This window comes from Narcine bancroftii, chromosome 12, assembly GCF_036971445.1.
Source record: "Narcine bancroftii isolate sNarBan1 chromosome 12, sNarBan1.hap1, whole genome shotgun sequence".
Classification (NCBI taxonomy): domain Eukaryota; kingdom Metazoa; phylum Chordata; class Chondrichthyes; order Torpediniformes; family Narcinidae; genus Narcine; species Narcine bancroftii.
In genome coordinates, this window is record NC_091480.1 from 31,001,235 (window position 1) to 31,028,145 (window position 26,911).

General features: G+C 40.9%; 1 protein-coding gene and 2 long non-coding RNA genes across 11 annotated transcripts in view; 2 read left to right on the forward strand and 1 right to left on the reverse strand.

The window, feature by feature from the left end:
- ift70 (intraflagellar transport 70) overlaps window positions 1-19,491 on the reverse strand; it is an 80,508-nt gene extending 61,017 nt beyond the window's left edge. For 3 of the 8 annotated variants that reach the window (XR_011347525.1, XR_011347524.1, XM_069906785.1), the window contains exons 1-8: window positions 19,118-19,489; window positions 15,968-16,033; window positions 14,303-14,512; window positions 12,773-12,829; window positions 9,835-9,970; window positions 5,153-5,257; window positions 2,481-2,609; window positions 663-712 (exon numbers count right to left, since the gene is read on the reverse strand). Coding sequence is in view for 6 of the 8 variants with exons in the window: in XM_069906785.1 (XP_069762886.1) it covers window positions 663-712; window positions 2,481-2,609; window positions 5,153-5,257; window positions 9,835-9,970; window positions 12,773-12,829; window positions 14,303-14,512; window positions 15,968-16,033; window positions 19,118-19,171 (807 nt within the window). In the remaining 2 variants the exon portion in view is untranslated. Of the gene's footprint in view, window positions 1-662; window positions 713-2,480; window positions 2,610-5,152; window positions 5,258-9,834; window positions 9,971-12,772; window positions 12,830-14,302; window positions 14,513-15,967; window positions 16,034-19,117 lie in introns of all 8 variants that reach the window. The other 5 variants (XM_069906788.1, XM_069906787.1, XM_069906790.1 and 2 more) reach the window with 4 other exon arrangements.
- Window positions 6,922-13,174, forward strand: LOC138747513 (uncharacterized). Its single transcript, XR_011347528.1, has 3 exons — window positions 6,922-7,027; window positions 9,445-9,535; window positions 11,862-13,174. It is a non-coding gene; the product is annotated as an uncharacterized lncRNA (long non-coding RNA).
- Window positions 19,355-26,163, forward strand: LOC138747512 (uncharacterized). 2 transcript variants are annotated; one of them, XR_011347526.1, is made up of 3 exons: window positions 19,355-21,305; window positions 23,692-23,860; window positions 24,886-26,163. It is a non-coding gene; the product is annotated as an uncharacterized lncRNA (long non-coding RNA). The 2 variants fall into 2 exon arrangements; XR_011347527.1 differs by having other exon boundaries at window positions 19,355-19,810.
- Window positions 26,164-26,911: the final 748 nt, after the last annotated feature.

A 26,911-nucleotide genomic window follows, 5' to 3' on the forward strand; every position in this document is an offset into this window, starting at 1 on the left:
ATTCCTTGGACTATTCTTTTGTAAGCTATCTTTACTTACAACGTAACATGAAATACAGAGAGCATATACTCAACAGTTGTAGTTCAGAACCAAAAAAAAAGGCCACAGTTTAAAGATATGTGGTACATATTTGCAACAGAAGAAATTTCTTCTCCCAAAGGATGTAGAAGACGAGCAGTTCAACACCATAAATGGTAGCACAGGACACATTTTTGAATATATTCAAAAAAAGAGGAAAGTGTGTCTCTTGAAGTTACAAGCGACTGTCGATGCTGGAATGTAGAGCAAAATAACAAATTTGGAGAAACTCAATGGAGGGAAATGGACAGATGATGTTGCAGGTTAAAACCATGCTTTGTCCTGAAGCAGGGTTTTGATCCAAATGTTGACTGTCCATTTCACTCCATGGATGCTGTCTAACCTGCTGAGTTCTTCCAGCGGTCTGCTTTGTTGTTCTAGATAATGCTAATGGAATGAAAGTATATAGGGATGGGGTGAGAACAGGGTATGATTGCCAATGCACATGCTTATCGGTAGAACATGTCTGAAGGTTGGAAGACCCTATTTCTGCACCCATCTTCTATATTTGACCACTTGGTTACTGGTAAAATTGTGAGGTTTTTGTAGTAATGAAGTGTTTATCAATCAGCGAGTGAGCTTACCTCTTCAGATCGTGGTGGCATGTCTGTCAATGCCTCTTTTGCTGCTTCATCTTTGTAAAAAGAACAGATGATAAATACATCAGGGTCTATAATTTCAATCATTGCAATAATCTCTGAAGTGCCAAATTAAACATTAAATAAATCAGTCATCTCGAAACCCACAGAAATTTATAAACATACAAAACCATCAGATCGAACCAAAAAGTCCCAAGGTTCAGTGAAACCCCGTTATAAGTGATCATTTGGGTCCGTAACATGGCATCGTGAAATGAGTGGGGTCGTGCTAAATGGGGGGGGGGGGTGGGGGAGGGGGGTTTTCACGTATACAGCCAGATTATTGACAGCATTTCAAGCTGCCTCACCTCCACTTCAGCTGAATCCCAGTCCTACCTGCATAACCTGGCCACATTACCTGGGCATCAGATTCCTGCAGGAGCAGAACCTTTGACAGCTGTACAAGCCGAGGGAGCTGGCCGTGCTGGAAGAGAGCGCATTGCTGCCGGCGCACAGCCTGGCCATGCTGCACCAGGACAACAACCCGCGGTGCTGTGACTTCCGCCTGCGTTGGCTGCTATGGTGGACCAATGACTGCCGCCGTGCATGTCTCCAGCTGCCCACTCCACCACACCACTCGCTGGCCTGCCACAAGCCCTGGAACCAGGAGCGGGTCACATTATATCCGATTTCGCATTAAATCGGGGTTTCAATATATATATTTTATCTTGAATCATGAACACCTAAGATCCAGAATTTCCTGTGCCCAATTCACTAGAAGAGTGCCAGAAATGTTTAAGGTGCAATAGAGTTTTTGAAATGTGTCAGGAAAAGTCTGGGCCAAGAAAGTGAGTGACCGTCTACATTGTAAATAGAGTATAAAGTGAAAATTCAACTAAGCTGTAATACTATTTAAAAATACATGGGTGTTTCTTGTTTCAGAAAACAATACATATGAAAATCCCACACACAAATTCTCTCAATAGGCCATTTCATGCCAGGCCTCCACCTGGAGGGAAAACTTAAACCGTACCTTTCATAGAGCACCCCGAAAAGGCTGCTCCTACATTGCATTCACATTGAATGGTACCTCTTAGCACCCTGCAGATCTGATGGAAGTGGGGCGACTGGTGTTGTACAGCCATCTGTCATAAATACACAGCAGAGCAATGGCTGTCTTCCCTACCCATAACCCCCATGCAGCTGGAACTGCTCTGTGTTTCCCAGAACAGTTCCAGTTGCATGGGGGATTATGGGTAGAGAAGGCAGCCATTGCTCTGCCGTGTTTTGAGCCGCAGAGAGCAGCCCTGAAGGCTGTAGCGACCCAGTGAAGCTGTCACAGCCCGCACTGGCCACCCCTGCCCTGATGGCCCCTGCCGGCCAGGCACCCCTGCCCTGATGGCTCCCACTGGCTCTTGCTCCCCTATCAGCTCCCGCCGGCCCCCGCTGCCCTGACGGCTTCCACCAGAAGCCGCTGCCCTGACGGCTCCCACCCCTGACGGCTCCCACCAGATCCTGCTACCTGACGGCTCCCGCCTGCCACCCCTGCTTTGAGGGGGTCATGGAGGGAGAGGGATGAGGGTTGCGGGTTGACGGGCATCATCAGCCTGCCCCTAACCAGCTGCTTACAGTGGCTGTACATTCAAGCCAGGTGGCCCGCCGATTATTCTTCTCTGAGAAGTGTTGGATTTGGCGCCCTGGAGCCGGCCACGTCTCATTCAGAAAGGTAAGTCTCAAGGCGCAAGGGCAGAAACTAAATTTTTAAACTAAGTTAACCTAAGAAAGAATAAAACAGTTTTAATTATCTATGCCTTGTGCACTTACAGTTCTTAAGCTGATATTCAATAGCTGCTTTAAGATTAAAAGCTTCAATCAATGCAGTTTCATGGAGCACCAGCGTGTTTCCAACACTTCTCACGTCAATCCCTTCGGTTGTCATTCCAACACTGAGCTCTGTAAAACAACAAAAATAATTCAAATGTGATCACAGAACATTATGCAAAGAAAGTGGCCATTCAGCACATTATGTGCATGATTGGCTTGGAAGGTGATTATTTGCATTATTCACATATCAATCACCTTGCAAGTTACTGTTCTTCAAGTTTTAATCCATGGACATTTTAAATGTCATGATGTCCTCTGTCATCACCAACTTTTTGTTCAAACTCTACTACTCTTTTGGTTAAAGCAATAGTCCTCATTCCTCTCTAATCCTACTTTACATTAATGCCTGGTAGTGATCTGGAGAGATTGCAGAGACATATTAAAGGTTAAGCAAAATCAATACATGAAGGAGAAATAAACTAAAGGATGTATTCTTTCTTCTTCTTTCTTTGGCTTGGCTTCACGGATGAAGATTTATGGAGGGGTAATGTCCACGTCAGCTGCAGGCTCGTTTGTGGCTGACAAGTCCGATGCAGGACAAGCAGCGGTTGCAAGGGAAAATTGGTGGGTTGGGGTTGGGTGTTGGGTTTTTCCTCCTTTGTCTTTTGTCAGTGAGGTGGGCTCTGCGGTTTTCTTCAAAGGAGGTTGCTGCCCGCAGAACTGTGAGGCGCCAAGATGCACGGTTTGAGGCGATATCAGGCTGAAAGGATGTGTTAAGGACAGAGATAAGAAGAATGTAAGGAAAATCATCTCGAGAATAAACCCAGATGAGTGTTGTAAATATTAAAGTCTGGAAATTCAAGAATTGACAGGGGAACTGGAGATTATAGACGCCATTGAGGAAATGTGGTTGGCAGCAGCATCATGGGAGGAGGGGAGAACAGGGTGGATCAACTCAAAGGATGAGAAGGGCCCAATCTATTTTTCTGCTGGGAAGGCTTCACTCTGCTGGGGGTGCAGATGATTGAAAGGTACAAAATTACATGGTATTGGACCTGCCTAGTACTTTAAAAATAAGCATAGTATGGGGGAAAATACCATCCTATGTACCGCAGACATGAAAATTATGCTTGGACACTAATGTGACTAATATTGGAAAGTGCCCTATTAAGTGTTTGGAATGACATCAAATGACCCTAAAATATTGCTATTGTGTTTTAACCTCAACAAGAGCTGTTAAGAATCCAGAAACTATCAAGCATTTCAGTGAACTATTATCGGATTGTATAATTTCCAGTATACATCAAATGATCTTAAGCATTTATTCTGTGATGATAAAATTGGAATATAGACATTCTTTAGATCTGTTACCTTGAAATAAAAAATAAAAATTAATGTTTGGAAATAATCAATTGCAGTAACATTCCGTAAATTTCCTGCATATTATTAAATAAAGCCCTGACTTTTAGAAATATTTAATTAGCTATTCATTCCTATATTTATTCTGTGAATTTGTGTAATACCAAAAATTGGAGATAAGGTTAAAACATGAATCTTCTAAATCTTTCTCTATTTCTCAATGTGATTTCCTTTATTATTTATTTCCCAACCCCACCCTTTATGTTAACCTTGATGCATCTGGCTGCATATTTATTATTGCCTCCAGGTTTGCTTCAAAGGCTGCCAATCGTAATTCAAAATTTATTTTCAACAGTTACTTTACATTTAAATTTACTAAAAGCTTTCCTGACCATTTATGTTTCCTGTACTTGGTGTAGCATTTAATCTATATAATTTATTTTTGTTCTGTTAATTATGCCATTTCTCTCCCTTTTTCACTAACTTAGAGGACAGGGAAAGGCTACAGAGAGTTGTGAAATCAGCCAGCATCATCAGGGGTATAAGCGAGCCATTAAGGACATTTACAAGAGGGGATGTCTCAAGAAAGCAGACTCTATCACCAAGGTCCCTCACCACCCAGGCCATACCTTCTTCTCACTGCTGCCATAAGGAAGGAGGTACAGGAGCCTGAAGACGAATGAACACCCAGTGGTACAAAAACAGCTTCTTCCCCTCTGCCATCAGATTTCTGATTGACAGGCACTACTACCTCACCTTTGGGACTAACTTATTTATTTTTTAAAAGTGAAATTTATAGCAATTGTTGCCCCTGTGAAGCTGCTGCAAAAACAATGGATTTTTATAACAATAAATTCTGAATCTTTTTCAGGAATTTTTAAAACCTTTTCTTTAATCACCCTAACATGTCAGCCATCTAGATCTTTTTACATCTCTCTAAGCATGTGGTTCAGGGAGTAATCCAAAGACTACCACTCTTTCCTTTTTTTTTAAATTTATTAATTATTCTTCCACATAATTTTAAAAATAAAGGTAAAATCACACGAATCAATTTAAATTTTAATTTAGACATACAGCACAGTAACAGGCCATTTTGGCCCATGAGTCCGTGGTGCCCAATTACATTCATTTAACCTACACCCCTAGTAAGTTTCAAATGATAGGAAGAAAACAGGAGCCCCTGGGGAAAACCCACACACACGGGGAGAACGTACAAATTCCTTACAGACAGCGCAGGATTTGAACCCTGGTCCCGATTGCTGGTGCTGTAGTGATGTTGCGCTAACTGCTACATCAACTGTGCCGTCCCTCACCTGGATGTTCCCTGATTCCACGCTCTATTATTTCCGCAATATATTTCAAAGCAGGTGCATACTGTTTCATGCTATAATAACATAGTGCAATGTTGTAGATCAAGTCTGAAAGAGAATAAAAATGTCCGTGTTGTAAGCAGAGCTATTTGCATACAATACCATGAAAGCAATTAATTCACCAATTTTATGTGCGAGAATTCTGTAAAAGTACTTTGTCATTGTTAGTTTCAGTATTAAATCAAATATGCATGAATTCTCTATTCTATCACACTATGCATTTTTATAATTTCAGGTTGTATTAATAATAGTTGCAATCTGAAAAGTATATACTATACAATAATTAAATTGTTATCCTCAATTTTACTTTAAAGTTTATACACAAATTAAAAATTGACCTTTTGTAACCAGGAATGAACCATTTCAGTGGAATTTGTTCATTCCTCCTGATATTTAGATCCATTGATTAAATACCATGTTTGCTTCTATTTTGGGGTGGTTTGGCTAATGCACATCTTAATATACATCTTGGACAGCATCAGAATGAGAAGAGATTAAAGTTGAACATCTACTCCTCCCATAATCTAAAGATAATTCAATTAATTAATGTCTATGATTGAGAGAGACAGGAAAATGTAGATTTGCTTCCCCCACCTACATTTCTGCCCACTGTTAATATTCACCTTTCCTTTTTTAAATCTCAAAGAATGGGGTAAACACAATCAGCCCATATTGCATTCCTAAGATACAGATCAATCAAAGAACCGCAAAGCTGACCAGTGAAGCACTAAAGGTATGAAACACAAGGTCAATGGGAGAGAAATTCTGCCCAAGGTTGTAGTCCAGGTTGCAGAACATAGGAACATAGGAAGTAGGAACAGGAGTAGGTCAAAAATGGCCCATCAAGCCTGCACCACCATTCAATAAGATCATGGCTGATCTAATTTATGATCTAACTCCACCTACCTGCCTTCTCCCCATATCCCCTAATTCCTCTATCATGTAAAAATTTATCTAACCGAATTTTAAATATGTCTAATGAAGCAGCCTCAACCACTTCCCTGGATAGAGAATTCCAAACATTCACTACTCTCTGTGAAAAACTATTTTTCCTCATCTCTGTCCTAAATCTACTCCCCCGAATCTTGAGACTGTGTCCTCTCGTTTTAGTTTCCCTGGCCAGCTCAAAAAACCTTCCTACATCTATCCTATCCATACCCTTCATAATCCTATATGTTTCTATAAGATCTCCTCTCATTCTTCTGAACTCGAGCGAATACAATCCAAGACGATTTAATCTTTCATCATAAGTCAACCCCTTCATCCCAGGGATCAACCTAGTAAACCTCCTCTGGACCGTTTCCAAAGCCAGCATATCCTTCCTCAAATATGGAGACCAGAACTGGACACAGTACTCCAGGTGCAGTCTCACCAGTACCTTATACAGTTGCAACATTACCTCCCTACTCCTGAATTCAATTCCTCTAGCGATGAAGGCCAACATTCCATTTGCCTTCTTAATAACCTGCTGCACCTGCAACCTAACTTTTTGTGATTCATGCACAAGCACTCCCAAGTCCCTCTGCACAACAGCATGCTGTAGTTTTTCACCCTTTACATTTATTTAAATGGATTACCTGGTACAGTAGTACCAAATTCACAAATTCTTTATTTTGCATCATTATATGAATAGAAGTTACAACATTTGATTTACCAGTAAACAATTCTAACTTATCTTTACTGTACATCATTCACCCCATAGTTTTAGGGATTCAAGAAGTGCATCTGTACAAGACAGGAGGATCTGCTGTAGATTAAAAGCAAGTTGCATTACTACTTTCATGGGATACAAGTTAATAGAAGTAAATGTCTGTGAAGGTAAGGCAATCAGATCTTTTATAGGAGTCACTCAACACATATCTCTGAGCAGCTGTTATGATTGCGGGATGCAGTTCAAATTTACTTTGAACACATTTTACTACTCATTCAAGCAGTGACCTCAGATCATGTCCTTCATGTCCCATAATCACCCTAAACCTAGGTCATCTGGTTCCCAACTAATTTTGACATTTTAAACAGCTTTTAAAAAAAAATGTCATCACTGAAACTTTGCATGATTTTGTACAACTCTACCAAATCTCTTGATCTCAATTCTTTGGAGAACAATCTTACTGTTCTGCCACAGCTATTAAAACAATCTTGATCAATAATATATCTGACAAAGGCCGAACGGCTTTATATGTAAATTACTGTGCAGGAATCTGAACAGCTATCTTGGCTATTCCCTAATAGTACTATGAATATGCTCTGGGTGATTTTACTTAAAAACCCCACAGCAACCTGGTATAATCAGATAATGGGTAGTGAAGCAGATTCAAAATTCAGAATTAAACTACTGATCTCAGGAGCGAGAGCAGGAGAAGTCAAGTCAAGTTTATTGTCATCTGATGAAAAAGCATACTCTGGTCCTCTGTTGAAAACACGCAGACACACAACTAGACATAACACATTACAGACAAACAATACATACGAAGGACAATTATTCATATATACAAATGAATTAATAAATATTGTTTCATGAATACGAGAGCCTTAGATGGTCAGTGTGAGCAGGTCCTTTGGTCGTCAGCCTTCTCACTGCCTGTGGGAAGAAACAGCTCCTCAGCCTGGTGGTACTGGCTCGGATACTCCAGGATCTCTTTCCTGATGGAAGCAGCTGAAAGATGCTGTGTGCGGGGTGGAGGGGATCCTCAATGATTTTGCACGCCCTCTTTCAACTTTCCAAGTACAATACAAAGCCCAAATGAAAGGCAATGAGCATTTAACCAGAAGTACAACAAATAGTGCTATTTACATGTAACTATGCCTAAAAACACACTGCTCAGTGCTTTGATGAGTCATAGCCTCAGGAAAGAAGCTCTTCCTGAGCCTGATGATGACGCTTTCTGCCCTGGCCAGGAGTGTTTCTCACAGGTGCTCTCAAGGTTGAGTAATTGGGTGCCGATAATATGTTGGGCAGTTTTCACCACCTGCTGAAGTGCTTTTTGGTCTAAAATGGGATAGTTGCCAAATCACAATGAGATGCCATAGGTGAGTATCCTCTCAATGGTACAGGAGTAAAAATCCATTCTTATGGTCTTGTGGATTGTCCTCCATTCCACTTCACAACAGCAACCGTACCACACTGTGATGCAGCCAGCCACAATACTCTCGATAGAGCTCCTGCAGAAGGTTGATGTAATGGTGGCCAGTAGCCTTGCTCACTTCATTCTTCTCAGGAAGTGCAGTTGCTGTTGCGCCTTCCTGACAAATGAGGAGATGTATGCCCACGGAAAGTCACTAGTTAAGTGAACTCTCTCCACTACAGAGTTATTGATGAGTCATGGAGGGTGATAGTTCCTGGCCCTCCTAAAGTCCATGCTTTGTCTTGTCCACACTGGGACTCAGATTGTTATTCTCACATCATATGATGAGATTTTCCACTTTTTCTCTGTCAAGCAACTCATCGTTGTTGCTGATGAGGGCAATTGCTGTTGCGTCATCTGCAAATAATGATACAATTGGACCTGGATCTGGCGATACAGTCATGGGTCAGTAGTGTGAACAGGAGTGGGCTGAACTCACAGCCCTGAGGAGTGCCAGAGTTCAGCATGACAGTGCTCGACATTCTGCTACCAAACTGGACAGATGTAGTCTTTATTTTAGCAAGTGCAGAATCCAGTTACAGTGAGATGTTTCAAGTCCCAACGAGGAGAATATTACTAATTGGAACAATATCGAGAGGCATTATGGCTGAGTGGAATCCTTTGTTATATTATTGAATAACCTCGATACTGGATATAATCCATTTTTGTTGCGCTAAACCAGCGACTACATTTTACCAAACTAGCAATGTAAAAAAAACTCTCAACAATGGGATATCGTCACTTTAAGAAACTGCTATCTCCCATTTATCAGCATTAGAAACATATTTGAACATTTAGAGACCTCAACTGCTGCTGGAATGTGCAGTCACTGTTTCAATTTCTTTGTGTTTTCAGAAAAGGGAATGTAGGAAAGGGAGGTTTTTGGAGACGGATAAACTAGAATTGGGGTTTAAAGCCTGAGGGCCTGTTGGGTAATATGGCCCTCAAGCTATAGAGAGACATAGCAATTAGTTCACTACCACAATGATCATTAGGGATAATCATAGATACCCAATTTTGTTAATAGAGGAATTAATCAGAAAATGTTTTTATATGTGCAATTTATGCTTGAAAAAAAGTACAATTTTTCCCCCACAATCTAATTTCCAGTCTGATGATTCAATGAGAGCCAAAATTATCTGAGATGCAAGGCTTAGAAAGCAAGCTCCATCCTCAAGGACCTCCACCATCAGGAAAAAAGGTACAGGAGACTAAAGACGAGCACTCAGCAACACAAGGACAGCTTGTTCCCCGCTGCCATCAGATTCCTGAATAACCAATGAATCAAAGGCACTGCCTTACTTTGACTTTTCATGCACTATTTTTATTTATGGTTACAAGGTGGTTTATATTACGTTTGTCCTGTGATACTGCTGCAAAACAACCAATTTCGTGACTTGTTCTTGACAATAAATTCTGATTAGAAATATATATTTTTCAAGTAACATAATATTTTATGATCAGCACGTGTTAAACTCTAGATCTGCTTCGACAATCTACCTGGTTTGTAGCCCACAATCTGCATGGCTGTGGTATATTTTTTGCAGGCCTCTTCATAGTGTCTTTCCTTGTACAGCAAACATCCCAAGTTGATCTCAGTGTCTGGATCATCAGCTGGCTGCTGCTCTACAAGGCTCTAACATTGAAAAATACATTCCATTATGAAACTCCCAAAGATAATCTATCTTCTATAACCATTAATTCAAGTGACATATTAATAGTTTTTATCTCCAATATAATTTTAAAACAGATTTATCGGTTTTTATCTGTTTAAAAAAGGGTCCAAAAGTAACCTTGGAAATTATAGGCCAGTGAGCCTGATGTCAATACTGTAGTATGTAAATTATGGGAAGGTGTTCTTGGTAGGTCATGCTTAACCAATCTTAAGAGTTTTTCAAAGTTATCAGGAAAGTTGGCGAAGGAAAGAATGTGAAAGTTTTCTACTTGGACTCTAGTAAGGCCTTTGATAAGAGCCCACATGGGACGTTAGTCAGGGAGGTTCAGACGCTAGGTATTCATGGTGAAGTCGTGAACTGGATTTGACAATGGCTGGATGGGAGAAGTCAGAGTAGTGGTGAATGATTGCTTCTCAGACTGGAGGCCTGTGACTAGTGGTGTGCGTCAGGGGTCAGTGCTGGCACATTGTTGTATGCCATCTATCTCCATGATCTGGATGATAATGTGGTAAATTGGACCAGTGGGTTTGCAGATGATACCAGGTTTGGAGGACAGCGAATAAGGATTTCAAAGCTTGCTGAGGGATCTGGACCAGCTGGAAAAATGGGCTGAAAAATGGCAGATGGAATTTAATGCAGACAAGTGTGAGGTGTTGTATTTTGGAAGGACAGACCAAGAAAAGACATACACAGTAAATGGTAGGGCACTGGGGAGTACAGTAGAACAGAAGGATCTGGGCAATACAGATCCATATTTCCCTGAAAGTGGCATCACAGGTGGATAGGATTTTAAAGAGAGCTTTTGGCATATTGGGCTTCATAAATCAAAGTATTGAATACAGGAGTTTGGATGTGATGTTAAAGTTGTATAAGACATTGGTGAGGCCAAATTTGGAGTATTGTGTGCAGTTTTGGTCACCTAACTACAGGAAAGTTATCAATAAGATAGAAAGAATGCAGAGAAGATTCTCTAGGATGTTGCCTGGTCTTCAGGAACTGAGTTAAAGGGAAAGGTTAAATAGATTAGGACTTTATTCCGTGGAGCGTAGAAGAATGAGGGGAGATTTGATAGATGTATTTAAAATTATGAGGGGAATAGACAGAGTAACTGTAGATAGGCTTTTTTCACTGAGGTGAGATACAAACCAGAGGTCATGGGTTAAGAGTGAAAGGGGAAAAGTTTAGGGGAACTTTTTCCACACAGAGAGTGGTATGAATGTGGAACGAGTTGCCAGCTGAAGTAGTGAATGCGAGCTCAATTTTAATATTTAAGAAGAATTTGGACAGCTTTGTGGCTGGAAGTAGTATGGAGGGCTAAAGGCTGGGTGCAGGTCAGTGTGACTAGGCAAAAAAAAAGTTTGGCACAGACTAGAAGGGCTGAAGGTGCCTGTTTCTGTGCTGTAATGTTCTATGGTTCTAAATATTAATTTTTCTTAGATTTGACCAAAAACTGAGGGCACTTCTGGCAGACTAAAGGGCATATCATTCTAAAAATAAAAAAAAATATTAAAACAATATCCCCAGTGTCTTGTGAACAAGTAAAAGAAAACATTGAAATGCCAACTTTCCATTTCCCTCCACAGATGCTGCCTGATCCACTGGGCATTTGGTTTTTGTTCAGATTTCCAGCATCTGCAGTCTCTTGCATCTGTAAACTGAAAATTGGCTTGCAACCCAAAGCAAGCTTTTCTTATTGTTATCCAATCCTTCACTTATGAGAATCTAAATCTAAATATGATTGAAAATAACTTCAAATACATTAAACTATTTGAAAGTATCAGTGGTTAATTTGTTTAAAAAATAAATACTTTGGTAAATTAAAACACTTTATTATATATTAATTTATTCCAGATAGTTCGAAGAGACATCCTGGACCATCACTACTGGACTAGAGAAGGGCCAATTGTGAGGGCAGAGTTTAATCCAGATTAATTAAATTCCAAAGTGGCACAAAGGATTGAATCATACCTCTGTAGAATTGTTCTGGTTGTTAATGCTGTTATAAATGTTGTAATCTTTTGAGTGTATTGAGTCAAATCGAGAGTGCATAAGTGGATGGAAAGATTTTTCTAGTGTCTTCAATGTTTAAAAGAAATGGATGCTGCAAATACATTCTTAGTAAAACAATAAGGTGTAGTGACCAAAATAAAGCATGTGAGAAATTCTGTAATGAAAATGAGCAGCATGGACAAAGAGGATATGATGTCAAAAATTCAGAAAGAAATACATTTTGGGAGGAAATATCGCACTAAAAGAGGGAAAGAATAAGGTACAGTCTTCTACTTTTACAGGCAGATTCATTGTTCGTGTCCATTGTGGCTCTTATAGTTTAACTGGACTATATTTAAGCTTTAGCAGATGGATACAGTATTTGTGGAAGCGCAAGTAAAAGCTTTAATTTTATTTATACATAGAATATTTTTAACTTTCTAGATTCACTTTAATGTTCAGGTAAATGTTAAATTTAAATTTAGACATACAGCACGGTAACAGACTCTTTCAGCTCACTTGCCTCTGCTGCCCAATTACACCCAAGCGACCTTCAATGGTAGGAGGAAACCGGAACACCGGGAGGAAACCTATGCAGACACGTACAAACTCCTAACAGACAGCATGGGATTTGAACTCTGGTCCCGATCACTGGCGCTGTAACAGCATGTGCTAACCGCTATGCCAACCATGCCACCCCTATGCTAAGGTTGCGGTCCCTACACCAAGCATGCCATCCAAAAACTTAATTGTGAAAATGTTGGAATTCTTACCTTGGCTCCTGCAAGGACTTCTTCACCATATTTAATTGCAGCTTGTAGTTTCAACACCTGATTGAGAAAATCTGATTAACAAAGTGCCCCACAGTTTTTGATCAGCCCCACTTGCATTTTTTTTGTTTGAACCCAACACATTACAGAATTTTAAGCAAATTCTGTTTACACAATACTCTAGCATAACTTTCGCAAGAACCATGTGATGGATTCAGGACTAACTCAAGAATAGTAAAACTCACATTAATTATACAGAATTAAGGCAAAAAGAAATAGTGGTGCATGAGCTTACTTATTTTGCAGTCTGAGCTTAGGCTATACATTTGCAGCAAGTATTAGCAACACAAAGAAACTTAACTCAAATTTTTTTCATGTATTCACAATTGGTTGTTAAACAATTCTGAAATAATAAGCAATAAAGTTGGAAACATGGAAATCTTGAAGCAATAATGATTTTGTTTCCTCTGAGAGCTGAGATGAGTTGGTTACACCTAGTAATTCTTTAGGCAGAAGGCCCAAGATTTATGCAGATCTGTTAAAATACCAGGAGTTACTGAATGACAGATTCTGAACTTCTGTCACTGCTCCATCTCCAAATTACATATGGCATTGCATGGTTTTGCTGGGATAATGTGGGGAAAATCACCTTCCAGAACAGGTCAAATGCATATTGGACTGATTCATTATGTGGTCATCCCCAATATACAGAATGAGAAACACCAATACATTTAAAACAAATATTTTACATTGATATTTTATTGAGTCTTGAGCACTTATAAATTAACAATTTTAAATGTTTCTGAATATACATCAAACCTTGCCAGGTCTCTTTTCTCTGTCAGCCTATTCTGGCATGGAGTCCTCATCTTTGGTCCCTCTCCTCCTGTTCACATACTGGAGGCCCAACAGGAAGAGATGGACCATAGCTAAAGCTTACACTTTGCTTCAAGAACAAAATTTCATACATCCCGTGGATGATCACAATAACAGTTTGGTACAGACACTCATTTGATGAGTTAAAATCCACGTATGTACTCAAAACAGTACTGATTTCTGCTATTCACCAGATACTCTGGACATTGTTTATTCAAAGCGTTAAAAGGGCTCATACAGTACAATTTAACAAAGATGGTTATAACCTGACATCACCTAATCATGGCATGTGCACAATCCGTGTGACAAACAATGTGGAGAAAACTATAATTGTGTGATAGGGATTTGCAACCTAAATTATGACGTAACTGATTACTCCACCTAGGCTTTTTTTAAAACTCAAGAATAATTCTTTTGGAATTTTTATTAATTTGTATCATTACATAATCATAGTATAGAAAAATGTGGAAATAATAGGATATTATTGTTCTTCAGAGGACTCAAGTCAATTTAAATTTGTAATACGTGGTTAATTACTATACATTTAATGTCAATAGTAGCTATCTCAGACAAATATTTTTAAAATTATGAAAGATGTACACATGAATCACTCCATGATAATAAGATTTTTAGCAATAAAAGTTCGAAACATGTTACCTTAGTTTGATAAACTGGATTATCTATTAGAAAAGTTGCTTTCATGGCCTCTGTATACATGCACGCCTTATATAGAGATTGTGCATGGTAGAGTTTGTATTCATCTACTTCTGGGTGAATCTGTACTAATTGTTCGTAGCAGTCTGCAGCATTCAAAAAGTCTTGCATTTGATAGTAGCAATATCCCAAGAGAGAGAGCGCTGCCCTGGACTGGAGACAAATAGATATAAATTAAGAGGTCACAACATAGATAATTAGTTAGAAATATTAATCATTTTCTTAAAGTTGAAATATTTTCAAGCTGACAGTAATCACAAATGTCTACATTTAAAAGCACACCATCAACAAGAGGTATATTGTCATGTAGTTCAACAGTATTACAACACACAAGTTTTCTCTGAAGTGAGATTTTAAACCTCCCAATTCTAAAAAGAATGGCAGTTCTTACTTATTCACAAAACAGCCAGTTTAAAACTGTTATTTTAAAAGGAATAAAACTTGACTTGTTACATCAGTGAGGTCTCTGATCACTGGCAGCCATAAATGCAACACATGTATGTGCATTGCTCAGCCTTTGGATGTCACGTCCAAGGATGCTCTCAACTTCCAAATATCACGATTATTCCAGTCTCCTTATGCAGATTTCTACCATTTCCTGTAATTTTTTATTCACTCTTGGAGTGAAAGGATGTCACTCAAGTTTCAACCTCAAGGACACTTTTCCTTCAGCACACTCGAGCAGGCTGTGTAAAAAGAGGCATTTGCTTTTGTTTAAAGCTTCCCTAAAATATAGAGTTTCAGATGTTGCACTTCCAATCTCAATGATTCTCCATTTTTTTTCTTACTGAGCAGAGCTCTGTGACCCATTTGGAGAAGGAATATATTTCTCATGGGTACTGGACTTTACCTGCTTGTCCAAATTCCTCTTAACCTCTCAAAATAACTACTGATCTGCAGTAATTACATCATCATTTATTGAACATCAGTTTTAGTTTGTTACTCAAAAATATTTTATTAAGTAAACCTTACTCCTGAAGATCTTAGGGTTAACCCTAACCCTAACGTGCTTTTCATAAAGAGATTGAAAATGAGTTATCTTATTTTAAAACCTAAAATAAATAATTTTTCTTTTAACACTAAGAACACATTTTCTCATCAGATCCCTCTTCTCTGGAGGCAATGCCATTAGTCCAATATCCCTCTTCTTATTTCCCATCATCCATGGCAATATATCCTTTCTCATATAAGCACATCAATCTTGATTCTTATTGCCATTCACCTAAAAGTCTTGTCTGTGTTCAGCATTCATATTCTCCTCCTAATTGTTCTTCAGAGTAACAGAAAAATCTGCTCCAACTGCTCTGTCGGCTAAACTTCATCATGCAAGTGTTCACATTTTATGGTAATTGAAGTTTCATTTATTAATCAAATTCATCAGATGAAGTAAAAGTGGGTGGTTAAGAAAATACCAAGACACAGGCTTCAGCTTCTGTAACATCCCAATACAGTGCTGTACAAATAAATCCTGCAAACCAAATATTTAACGGACTAACCCACATGTATTTCATGACTATTTATAAGGGCACAAGTACACATCTTGACATTTTTAAAAATCGATACACATCCATTTATTTTTGTCTGCGAATTAAAGATTACAATAGCTACCTTTGAATGTTTCTGCAGTTCATTGTTGAGAACATGAATGGCCTCTCCACATCTTCCATCCCGGATCTGAAAAAATTGAACAGATGCCTTTACAAAGAGAAATAATGGAATTTATCCTTCCTGGTATTTAGCAAAATGTAAAACAAAAACTGCAAATTAAATAGCACATTTAATGCAGCATTACATTGCCAGCGTTGTCTCCGCTCCATCCTCAACATCCATTGGAGCGCTCACACCCCTAACGTCGAGGTACTCGAGATGGCAGAGGTCGACAGCATCGAGTCCACGCTGCTGAAGATCCAGCTGCGCTGGATGGGTCACGTCTCCAGAATGGAGGACCATCGCCTTCCCAAGATCGTATTATATGGCGAGCTCTCCACTGGCCACCGTGACAGAGGTGCACCAAAGAAAAGGTACAAGGACTGCCAAAAGAAATCTCTTGGTGCCTGCCACATTGACCACCGCCAGTGGGCTGATAACGCCTCAAACCGTGCATCTTGGCGCCTCACAGTTTGGCGGGCAGCAGCCTCCTTTGAAGAAGACCGCAGAGCCCACCTCACTGACAAAAGGCAAAGGAGGAAAAACCCAACACCCAACCCCAACCAACCAATTTTCCCTTGCAACCGCTGCAATCGTGTCTGCCTGTCCCGCATCGGACTGGTCAGCCACAAACGAGCCTGCAGCTGACGTGGACTTTTTACCCCCTCCATAAATCTTCGTCCGCGAAGCCAAGCCAAAGAAAGAAAAGAAGAAACATTGCCTGACACTTCACAGGTCTGTTATCAAACAAAATATATAACTTCAGGAGATGTTAAAAAAAGAATGGGTCGAGGACTTGGTTTCAAAGAGATCTCCTTCAAGAAACATGGAAGAGATACACAGATATTTAGGAATAGCAGCCCAAAGTTTACAGCCTTGGTATGGATAGTATGAGTATCAATGGAGGGGAGATTTATTTTGAGACCCTGTGCAAAGCCAGCATTGATGGAGCACAGGTATATTAGGATTGTATGGAATTTCTCAGCTAGAACTGCCAACTGCCCTACTCTTTCTTCAGAACCTACAAATGATTTTGTTTTAAGCAGAGATCAAAATTACCTGAAACTACATTGCCACCTGCCATACCATCAGATAATACATTCCAGACCAAAATTAATTGAATGAAAGAAAAAAAAAATTAATCACTGTCCAGGGTTTTTTGTCAATTATTACATATCTGGTACTTGTTGATTTTCCAGTACAATGAGACGTTCATAGGGAATGTTGCCACCTCGTGCATTCCAGGCTGCAGGAGTGTGTGCTAAGTGATGCACTGAAGTTTAGTGTAACCAATACAAGGGCTTTATGGGAAAGGACGAGCCAAATGTCCTACCACCATTAAAGGTTGTGGGTCTGGGCCATACATTAAGAAATGAGAGTGAGGAAAAAAAATTGTGTTATTTTATTTGCACTCCCCCTCCACCCCTGTGCACAGACACACGCACACAAGTTCTGTGGGAGTGAATTTTATTCAGTATCTCAAAATTCTGTAAGGGCAAGTTTCTGAAACCTAAACGGCCATAACATAGGATTGTGCAGGGACTCCTGTTGTAAATAATTAGATGAAAATGTAGATGATGGGGTTAGTAAGGTTACAGATGACGCAAAGTTTGCAGGAGTTATAAACAACGTAGAAAGTTATTAAAGGATACAGCAAGATCAATCAGTTACCGATATAGGTGAAGACAGCAAATGGAGCTTAAACATCAAGTGTGAGATGTTGCACATGAGGGTGTTAAATACAAGGAGAAAGTACAGTTAATGGCAGGACCCTTAAAAGCATTGTTGTACAGAGAGGAGTCCAAGTCCAGAGCTCCCTGAAAGTAGTCATGTAAGTAGATAGGGTGAAATAGGTGATTGGCATGCTTTCTTTCATTGAATGGGGCATTGGGTGCTATAGAAAGAAGTATCATTGCAGCTATTTAAATGTTAGGAGTATTGCATACAATTTTGGTTACTCCTATTACAGTCAGGAATGAGGCGGCTTTGGAAAAGGTACAAAAAAGATTTACCAAGATGTTGCTTAGATTACATAGTACCAGCTGTGAGGAAGGTGGGACACACTTGGGTTGTTTTCTCTAGAGTGTCAGAGGTTGAGGGGAGACCTGATAGAAGTTTATACAATCATGAGTGGCATAGATAGTGTAGATAGTCAGAATTTTTACCCAGGGTGAAAATATCAAATGATAGTGGGATTATCATGGGTAAAATTTAAAAGAGATGTGCAATGTGGAGTCCACTGCTGGGGTCTCTCATAGCCCATCCCTTTGCAAGCGAAGATGAACACGGTGCCTTGTAGCTCTTCTGTCTTCATGGAACTTTTGTTCTGTTTTTCTTGGAGCTTTAGGCACCATGTGCTGGGGCAAGGACTTGGAGGCAAGTGCTTGCCCAGGACAAACGCCATTGGGCCTGGCAGAGGGGGAGGCACGACAGCCAGAGCGACGCAGGATTGCTCCGCGGTGGTCCGTTCCAAGTCCGTGCTCGCTGGCTGTAGTCCTGACAGATCCTTCGCCCACCGAGTTTGCTGCTGCAGACCACCAGGGAAACCGTTGCCCGCGCTCTGTCACAGCTGCCAGCCTGCCATGGGTTATTTGCCCATAGCTGGGGCCTTTTCCAGGTACTGACGGACTGGGCGAGCCGAGCCTGGGGACTGGAAGTCAGAGCTACCTTCTCCAAGTCTCTGCCTGAAGAGGCAAAACCTGTAAGGCAGCAGAGGGGGGGGGGGGGGGGGAGTGGGACGATAATAATGAAGAGGCTTTCAGTCAATTATGCAGAGAACAGAGGGCCATGGATCATGTGCAAGTGGAAGAGATGTAGTTTAGTTTGGCACAGTGTTCGGCGTCCAGTCCACGGAGGATGTGGTTGATGAGGGGAGGGCCTATTCCGGCCTATCCTAACTCAAGACCCCTCCAGCTTAAAGCCCAGTAGAAAAACCAGACGAGAAAGCCAACTTGCCAACAGTTCCTCCGCCCAAGTAAACACCAGCAGTAGGTGGGGTTCGCCAGCAGATCGATGTTGGCTGTCTGTGGAAATATTTGCACTCATTCTGCTGTGGTAATATCATCTTTAAAGTAAAATCCGCCACGACATGGAAGTGCTGCCCACACTCACCATCTTATAAATGGTCGTCGTGTATTCCCCGTCCTTTATCTGCACCAGTGTCATTTTGATGAGAATGTGGGGGCAGTGAAATTAAATAGACGTTCAACAAAGACCTGTGGTGAGTGAGCACAGATTAAATGCCCTCATTCTCCGCCATTTCGGAGAAGGGTCATCCCTCTGGGCGGGCGCCGTGGTCATGGAAACGGCCCGAGAGCCGAGCGGAAATGACGTCACCAGCGGGACTCACTCCTGGCCGGCCGATTTCAACAAGCACATCCATCGATGCTGGAGGAATTCCTTTCTTCGCCAAGGCCCCAGGCCCGAACGCTGATCGCTTCCGATTGAGGCTGAGCTTCTCCAGCAAGCCGATGTGAACGCTCCAGGAGCCATCTTTACTACTGGCACGGTCGCCGATTTGACTCTATCGTAACGTCGATAGAACTGTCCTGGAGAGGAGGGGGAATTCGCCATCTTTACTACTGGCACCGTCTTGCTCAAGTAACCTGCAATAATTATTGTGTCTTCATCCAACTATAATTAGCATAAAAGAATGTCGAAACACCTTAAAATATAGGATAAACTACTGAAGATTAAAAATGTCTCCATGATCACTATAACTTAGGAGAAGCCGCAATCTATTTCATGAAAGCTGGTATAACAAACTCTGGAAATAACATACAACTGAATAAATGTCTCAGGGAGGTGAGGGAATAACTATAATACATTAATGCCTTTATTAATTTTAAATATATGATTGGTTGTGAATATAGTTATTACTTGAAGGCTACCACCCTTTTATGGGGACTCCTTTGGATTAACCTCCATGGACTGGAAAAAATATACAAATTTCTAAAATTTCCATCTGTGAAGATCCTTGCATAAATTAGATGTACTTCAAGTGTAAACTGCTCATGTCTCCCGTTAATAAGTCTATATATTCTGCTGTGGGATTTTTGGAGACTAAGTACCATTTGAGTACACTGACAACAAGAATGTTGGTGAATAGCAGAGTGACAATCATTGAGGACATTAACTGTGTTGGTAGGCTTTGAAGCTCCCGCTGGTGTGGAGACTTGAACACCCATATAAAATATGTAAGTGAAAAGCTGAGTGAGTAAACAGCCCTTGACAATGAAGATTTTTCTTCCTGAACACTTTTGGGTGTATTTTACAGTTCTTCAGCTGCCGTTCATGAAAATCACCTTAACATTTCGCTTTCACATGCTGTTTCCTTGTGGTACACCACCAGCCTACTGCAGGGGGCAACCTCTGTACCTGCAGGAGTGTAAGGGGACAGGACAACACCTGGCCGGCTGTCTAATCAGTTGGCCTGAATGGATCAAGCCCCACCCGGTCGGGTATCAATCATCCTCCGTGATATAAGCCTGCGTCAGTCTCCTGAGGCCTCACACAGAGTTGCTGCTGCCAGAGCCAGCCTGGCTCTGTGGAAGTCTTTGTGGATTAAAGCCTGTTGTACAGTCTTTACCTTGTGTGTGTCTGATTCTGGCTAACAGCGCACCACAATTTAATCCACAAAATTTTCACACGGCTGTCATGGAAAAATTCCAGTGTGCAGGGAGCCTCGAAGTCGACCCACGCCACCCGGAAGCCCAGACACGCTTCGAGATCTGGCTGCATGCGGTCGAGGCAATCATCGAGGCACATGAAGGCGACATCCTGGACTCTGATCGGAAGAGGTTGGTCCTACTCCAGTCAAAGCTGGGTCCCCGCGCCTTCCAGGTAACCAAAGGCTGCTCCACGTATAAGAGCGCAATGGACACTCTCAAGAACTTGTACAAGCTCCCCATGAATGTGATCTGTGCAAGGTACCTCCTCAACACCCGAGCCCAGCAACCCGGAGAGACGGCTGAGATTTACCTGGAACACTTGCGAGAGTTGACCCGACCATATCTGGCTGAACCCGGGGTAGGTGTAGAGGAGGTCAAGAGGCTGATCTGGGATGCCTTCGTCCAAGGGCTACGCTCGAGGGCCATCCGGCAGAAGCTGCTGGAAGACAACATCTATGCCCTAACCAGGACTGTGGAAGTGGTCCGAACCTTGGAAGCAGCAGCCCTGCACGTTGAAGCCTTTGATTCCAGGTTTCCCCAGGCTCCCTTATAGCTCTCTCACACTGCAGCTGCAGCCTCAGGACGAGCTGGGGAGGAGAATATCACTGCGGCAGGTGCCCGGCACCCCTGTAAGTACTGTGGGTCCTGATGTGGGTCAGATTGACAATCGCGCCAAAACTGCCCAGCTAGGAACCAGTATTGTTCGCGATGCAGCAAGAAAGGCCACTTTGCAAAAGTGTGCCTCTCTAAACCTGTGGGCAGCTCAGCGGCCCTCTATGACCTCCCCAAGTCCCCCGCGGACCCCCCCACGTGCACGTGACGGGTGGCGCCATTGTCCCCGCGATGACTTCCCCCTTCCTCGACTTCGACCACGCAACATCCAGCCCTTCCATACACCGTCACAGCATGTGCCACAAGCATCTGAACCAGCCCACGCCCTCGCCGGCGCCGCTCACTTAGAACTACAGTCACATATTTTTAAGTCTACTTCAAGCATACAAAACCATGTCATGAAAAATTATTATTTTTTTGTCTTTGCACTTGGACTTGTTCCCTGTTGATCTCGGTGCAGTTAGTGACAAACATGGTGACAGGTTTCACCAGGACATTGCGATCATGGAAAAGCAGTATTAGGGCACTGGAATCCATCAATGCTGGCCGACTATTGTTGGATATTGACATGAGAGGCATCAGATGCTGAGCAGAAATGAAAATCAGCGGAAACTAATGCAATGTGTCAGCATCATTACACGATTAAAGATGCTAAATTCTATAAGAGTTAATTTAATCTTTCTCCAACTTTCTAATTGATACAGCATATCTGAAATTATTTTTATGTCTACCTTGAAATTGTCTATCATAATCCCCAATTCCTTTATTCAGGAAGCACGTGTTTTGAAAATAATATTGTCACGTGTTAAATGTAGTAATTATCAAGGTGCTGATTAATACAAAATTAATTAATAACTCATGGGTCATATCAGAATTTTTTTTTACATTTTAAATTTAGACGCACAGCATGGTTACAGGCCATTTCGGCCCTTGAGTCCATACTGCCCAATTTATACCCCATTAACCTACACCCTCAATACATTTTTTGAATGGTAGGAGGAAATCGGAGGAGAGAATCCTTGCAGACACAGGGAGTATGTACAAACTCCTTAGAGATAGCATGGGATTCGAACCCTGGTCAGCTCACGATTGCTGGCTTTGTGCTGCCTGTTACGCCAAGAAAGTGTTCATGAAATAATAGATGTTTGGAATGAGCCCATAAAGAAAAATATAGAGGTGTTAATAGAAATAGGGGCTAGACACTTAAGTGACCAAGGCAACCTTAAATGACAATCTTCTTTCTTCTTTTATTTCTTTCTTCTTTGGCTTGGCTTCACGGACGAAGATTTATGGAGGGGTAATGTCCACGACAGCTGCAGGCTCGTTTGTTGCATGCCCCCCAAAGTTCCTCAACATGGTTATCCAACTGCACGAAAACCAACAAGGTCGGGTCAGATACAGCAATGAGCTCTCTGAACCCTTCTCCATTAACAATGGCATGAAGCAAGGCTGCGTTCTCGCACCAACCCTCTTTTCAATCTTCTTCAACATGATGCTGAAACAAGCCATGAAAGACCTCAACAATGAAGACGCTGTTTACATCCGGTACCGGACGGATGGCAGTCTCTTCAACCTGAGGCGCCTGCAAGCTCACACCAAGACACAAGAGCAACTTGTCCGTGAACTACTCTTTGCAGACGATGCCGCTTTAGTTGCCCATTCAGAGCCAGCTCTTCAGCACTTGACGTCCTGTTTTGCGGAAACTGCCAAAATGTTTGGCCTGGAAGTCAGCCTGAGAAATCTGAGCCAGTTCCCCACCATGAAATGACAATCAATGTCCTATTTGTTGATATAATAGAAAAGCACCATTAGAAATAATGGAATGTTTGGAAACCATAACCAAATATCAGGGGACTATCTCCACTTATTGTGATCTGTCAGAAAGTCAAGAATCAAGTTGCAGAATGGAGCACTGAGCCCTAATCCTGAAGTTTCTGTATGAGTTTGTTTGCTGGGGACTATGGTATTGAAGGCAGGGGTTGTCTTATGGACAATAGTCTAACATGGGTGTCCAGGTATTCGAGGACTGAGTGAGAGTCATCTGCTGGGGATCTGTTTGGCCAGTAGGCAAAGTGAAGTGGTGAACCATGACCAATCTCTAAAACCTTCATGCTGAAGGATATTGGTAATTATTTTGGGTAATTAAAATTTAAAAAAAAGTATTTTTTTTTACAATATAGTGAAGCTAATTCGAGCCATTAAAACCCATGCTGCCCAATTTCACCCAACTAACCTACCAACCCCATATGTTTTTGGAAAGTGGGATGAAACCAGAACACCCAGGGAAAACACATGCAAGTAGAACATACAAACAGCGCTGGATTTAAACCTGGGTCACTGGCGCTGTAATAGTGTCACGCTAACCATTACGCTAAATGTGCCATTCATTGTGCTTTTCTTCAGCACTAGTATGTTGGTGACCTTCTTGAAGCAAGTGGGGACTTTGGCCTGTTGCTGGGAGAGGATGATGACTGTGAAAATTTCCGCCATTTGATCTGTGCAGGCTCTCAGGACGTGCTCTGGGACTCTATCTGGGCCAGTGGTTTTCTGCAGGTTCATGACTTCAGCATCAGTGAGTATGGGTCTAATATAATTTGTTGTATTGATGTGGATGTTGTGGTGATATGTAATTACACCACTAGGTCACCAGGGGTTATCCTGGTAACCTTGTATATAAAGCAGTCCAGAGCTGCAGTCTAGCCTTCCAGGTTCGTCTTGCAGAGAGACAAGACCTCTTAGTGTACGTATTAGTTTATTCTTCTTTGGCTTGGCTTCGCGGACGAAGATTTATGGAGGGGGTAAAAAGTCCACGTCAGTTGCAGGCTCGTTTGTGGCTGACAAGTCCGATGTGGGACAGGCAGACACGGTTGCAGGGGAAAATTGGTTGGTTGGGGTTGGGTGTTGGGTTTTTCCTCCTTTGCCTTTTGTCAGTGAGGTGGGCTCTGCGGTCTTCTTCAAAGGAGGTTGCTGCCCGCCAAACTGTGAGGCGCCAAGTTTATTAAAGCTGTCTTATACTCACACTGCTGTTGTGGTTATTGTCAGTACAGATGCCACCTCCCAACTGGCTCCCTGATCGAAGCAATCATAGAACATGTTGTGCGGTTGCATTCTGTGCTACAGGGGTTTGCTTTGTACTTAGTGATAGCATGCATGCCCCACCAGTCAACATGTTATCTTGAGACTGGAGCTTGGTGCGGTACACTCTTGGTTTGGAGCTTGTGTTTGGATTTCTTCCAGAGGCCCAGGTCTCCTGACTTGCATGCCACTAACCTGACTTTCCTGTTTATACCAACAAAGATGGCGATGACCTCCCCACCTCCCATGCGGACCCCCCCCCCCCCCCCCTCACCCAACCCCACCACGTGCTAAATAGCTAAAAGTATTTCCTCCTCATTTTAGGTGCTTCCAAACTTGTATGGCTATCCAAGGTTAGGGCAGGTAAATTTAGACAATCCAAAAAATCAGACATTAAAGTAAAATCATTGTTAAATTCAGAGGTATAAAGATTAGAATAAAATTCTCTAAAAATCTTATTTATTTTAACATAATCTGTGGTCATTGTACCATCTTTAGTCCGAATTTTGTTTATTTATTCAGAAAAACTTCGCCCGTTGTTCCACCATTGAGGACTTGGTTGGATTGTTCTTTGTCAGGGACCTCACCTTCAGCCTTACCACCATGGGTGACCCTACCAGAAGCATAGCTCCAGATGGCATCATTTTCAGGATACAGGACCACACAAGCTTCTCCACTATGACAAGGTGACTATCCATGGAGAAAATAGGTACTGCAATGGGAAAGTAGTCATACTTTTAATCTTGTCTCATTCATCTACTCCCGCACTGCTTCAGTCTCAAGTGAAGACCATAACAGACCAGCTTTGTAACTCAGATTGTGGAACAAGTAAAGAAACAGTTTAAGTGAAACTCTAAGGAAAACAGAATGCAGCTGACTGTTGTGTACTAATTTTGCAAAAATGTTACAAGTCTCCAGAATTGCTGAAAACAGCACACAAAAAGAATCCATGAATAACAGGTACAACCCTAGAAACAAGTTGTTTATTGGGACTCGATTTCAAGCTCTGATAAGCAGTTATATTGAAATGGATTGTTTATTGTCAAGTGGATCAAGAAAAGAGTGAAAAAATTGTTTTGCCTGCTATCCATAATCAGAATTTCTCACCATGAACATGTCATGACATAGTTATTTTGTGGCAACATACCAGTGCAAATATGACTATAAATTATATTTCAAAAATAAATAAATAGTTCAAGAAAAATAGGAAAAATTGAAGTAGTATCTGTACTTCATTGATCATTGAGGAATCTGATGGCAGCTGTCCTTGTGCAGCTGGGTTCTTGTCTTCAGGCTCCTGTACCTTTTTCTTGATGGTAGCAGTGTGAAGAGGGTATGATCTGGGTGGTGGGAGTCCTTGAGGATAGAGGTTGCTTTCTTAAGACACTGCCTCTTGTAGATGTCCTTGATGGGGTGAAGACTGGTGCCCATGATGCCCCTGGCCGAGTTATCAACTCATTGGAGTTTTTTTTTCCTTTCCTGTGCATTGGCACCTCCATACTAGATAGTGATGCAAGCAGACAGAATGCTCTCCATGGTCCACTGTAGAAATTTGCAAGAATCTTTGGTGACATGTCAAATCTCCTCAAACTCTTCATGAAGTAAGATAGGAGAAATGGATCCACATTTTATTTATAGATTGTTAATAGCAAATAAAGAAACACACACGATGAAACATTTAATTGAACTTTGGAATAAAATTGATAGAGAGATTAGAGGAAGAGGTTTAATGTCTGAAAGATCACCTTTATTTCAAAATAGACATGGAAAATACATTTTATGTATTTATGATACATAGAATAATATATAATATATATTATATATAATGTATATAGAAAATACATCTCTATGGAAAATACATTTAAAAAAATTTGGCAAAATTGTGGTATTAAGAAAATTAAAGATTGTTTTGAAGCTGGGAAATTTATTACTTTTAGTTGAGTGAAGAAAAAAATTAATATTATTGGAAAATACAAAATTTTGTTATTATCAAATTTAGAGATCTCTGTGAAATTTTTGGTCAAGATTTAGTATTACTACCGGAATCAGAAGTAGAACTATTATTAAGTACTAGGGATGCAAATAAATTTATTTCAGAGATGTATAAATTATTACAAAAGAAGGCTCGAAAAAGGGAGTTCATAAATCAAGACATAAATGGGAGGTAGATTTAAATAAGCCAATAGATATGTAGAAAGAGTATGAAAAGTACAATAAATGTGAGATATCTGTTAGTTCAGTATTTTATTCATCAATTATATTTAACACTACAAAAGTTACATAATATGAATTATACTTATTCAGATTAAATGTGGACAAGTTGGTACTTTTTTGTATTTGATTTGGCAAAGTTCCACAATTAAACCTTTTTGGGTTGATTTGGGTAATTTATTAGATCAAATAATGAGTTAGATTTTTACTGGGAGATGTTAGAGGATTTAAACCTAAATTAAAATTGAATATGTATCAAGTAAGAATTGTTCAAATTGCTTTGGCAATAGCTATAAAATGTATTTCTATAACTTGGAAGTTGGATGTTTATTTGGGA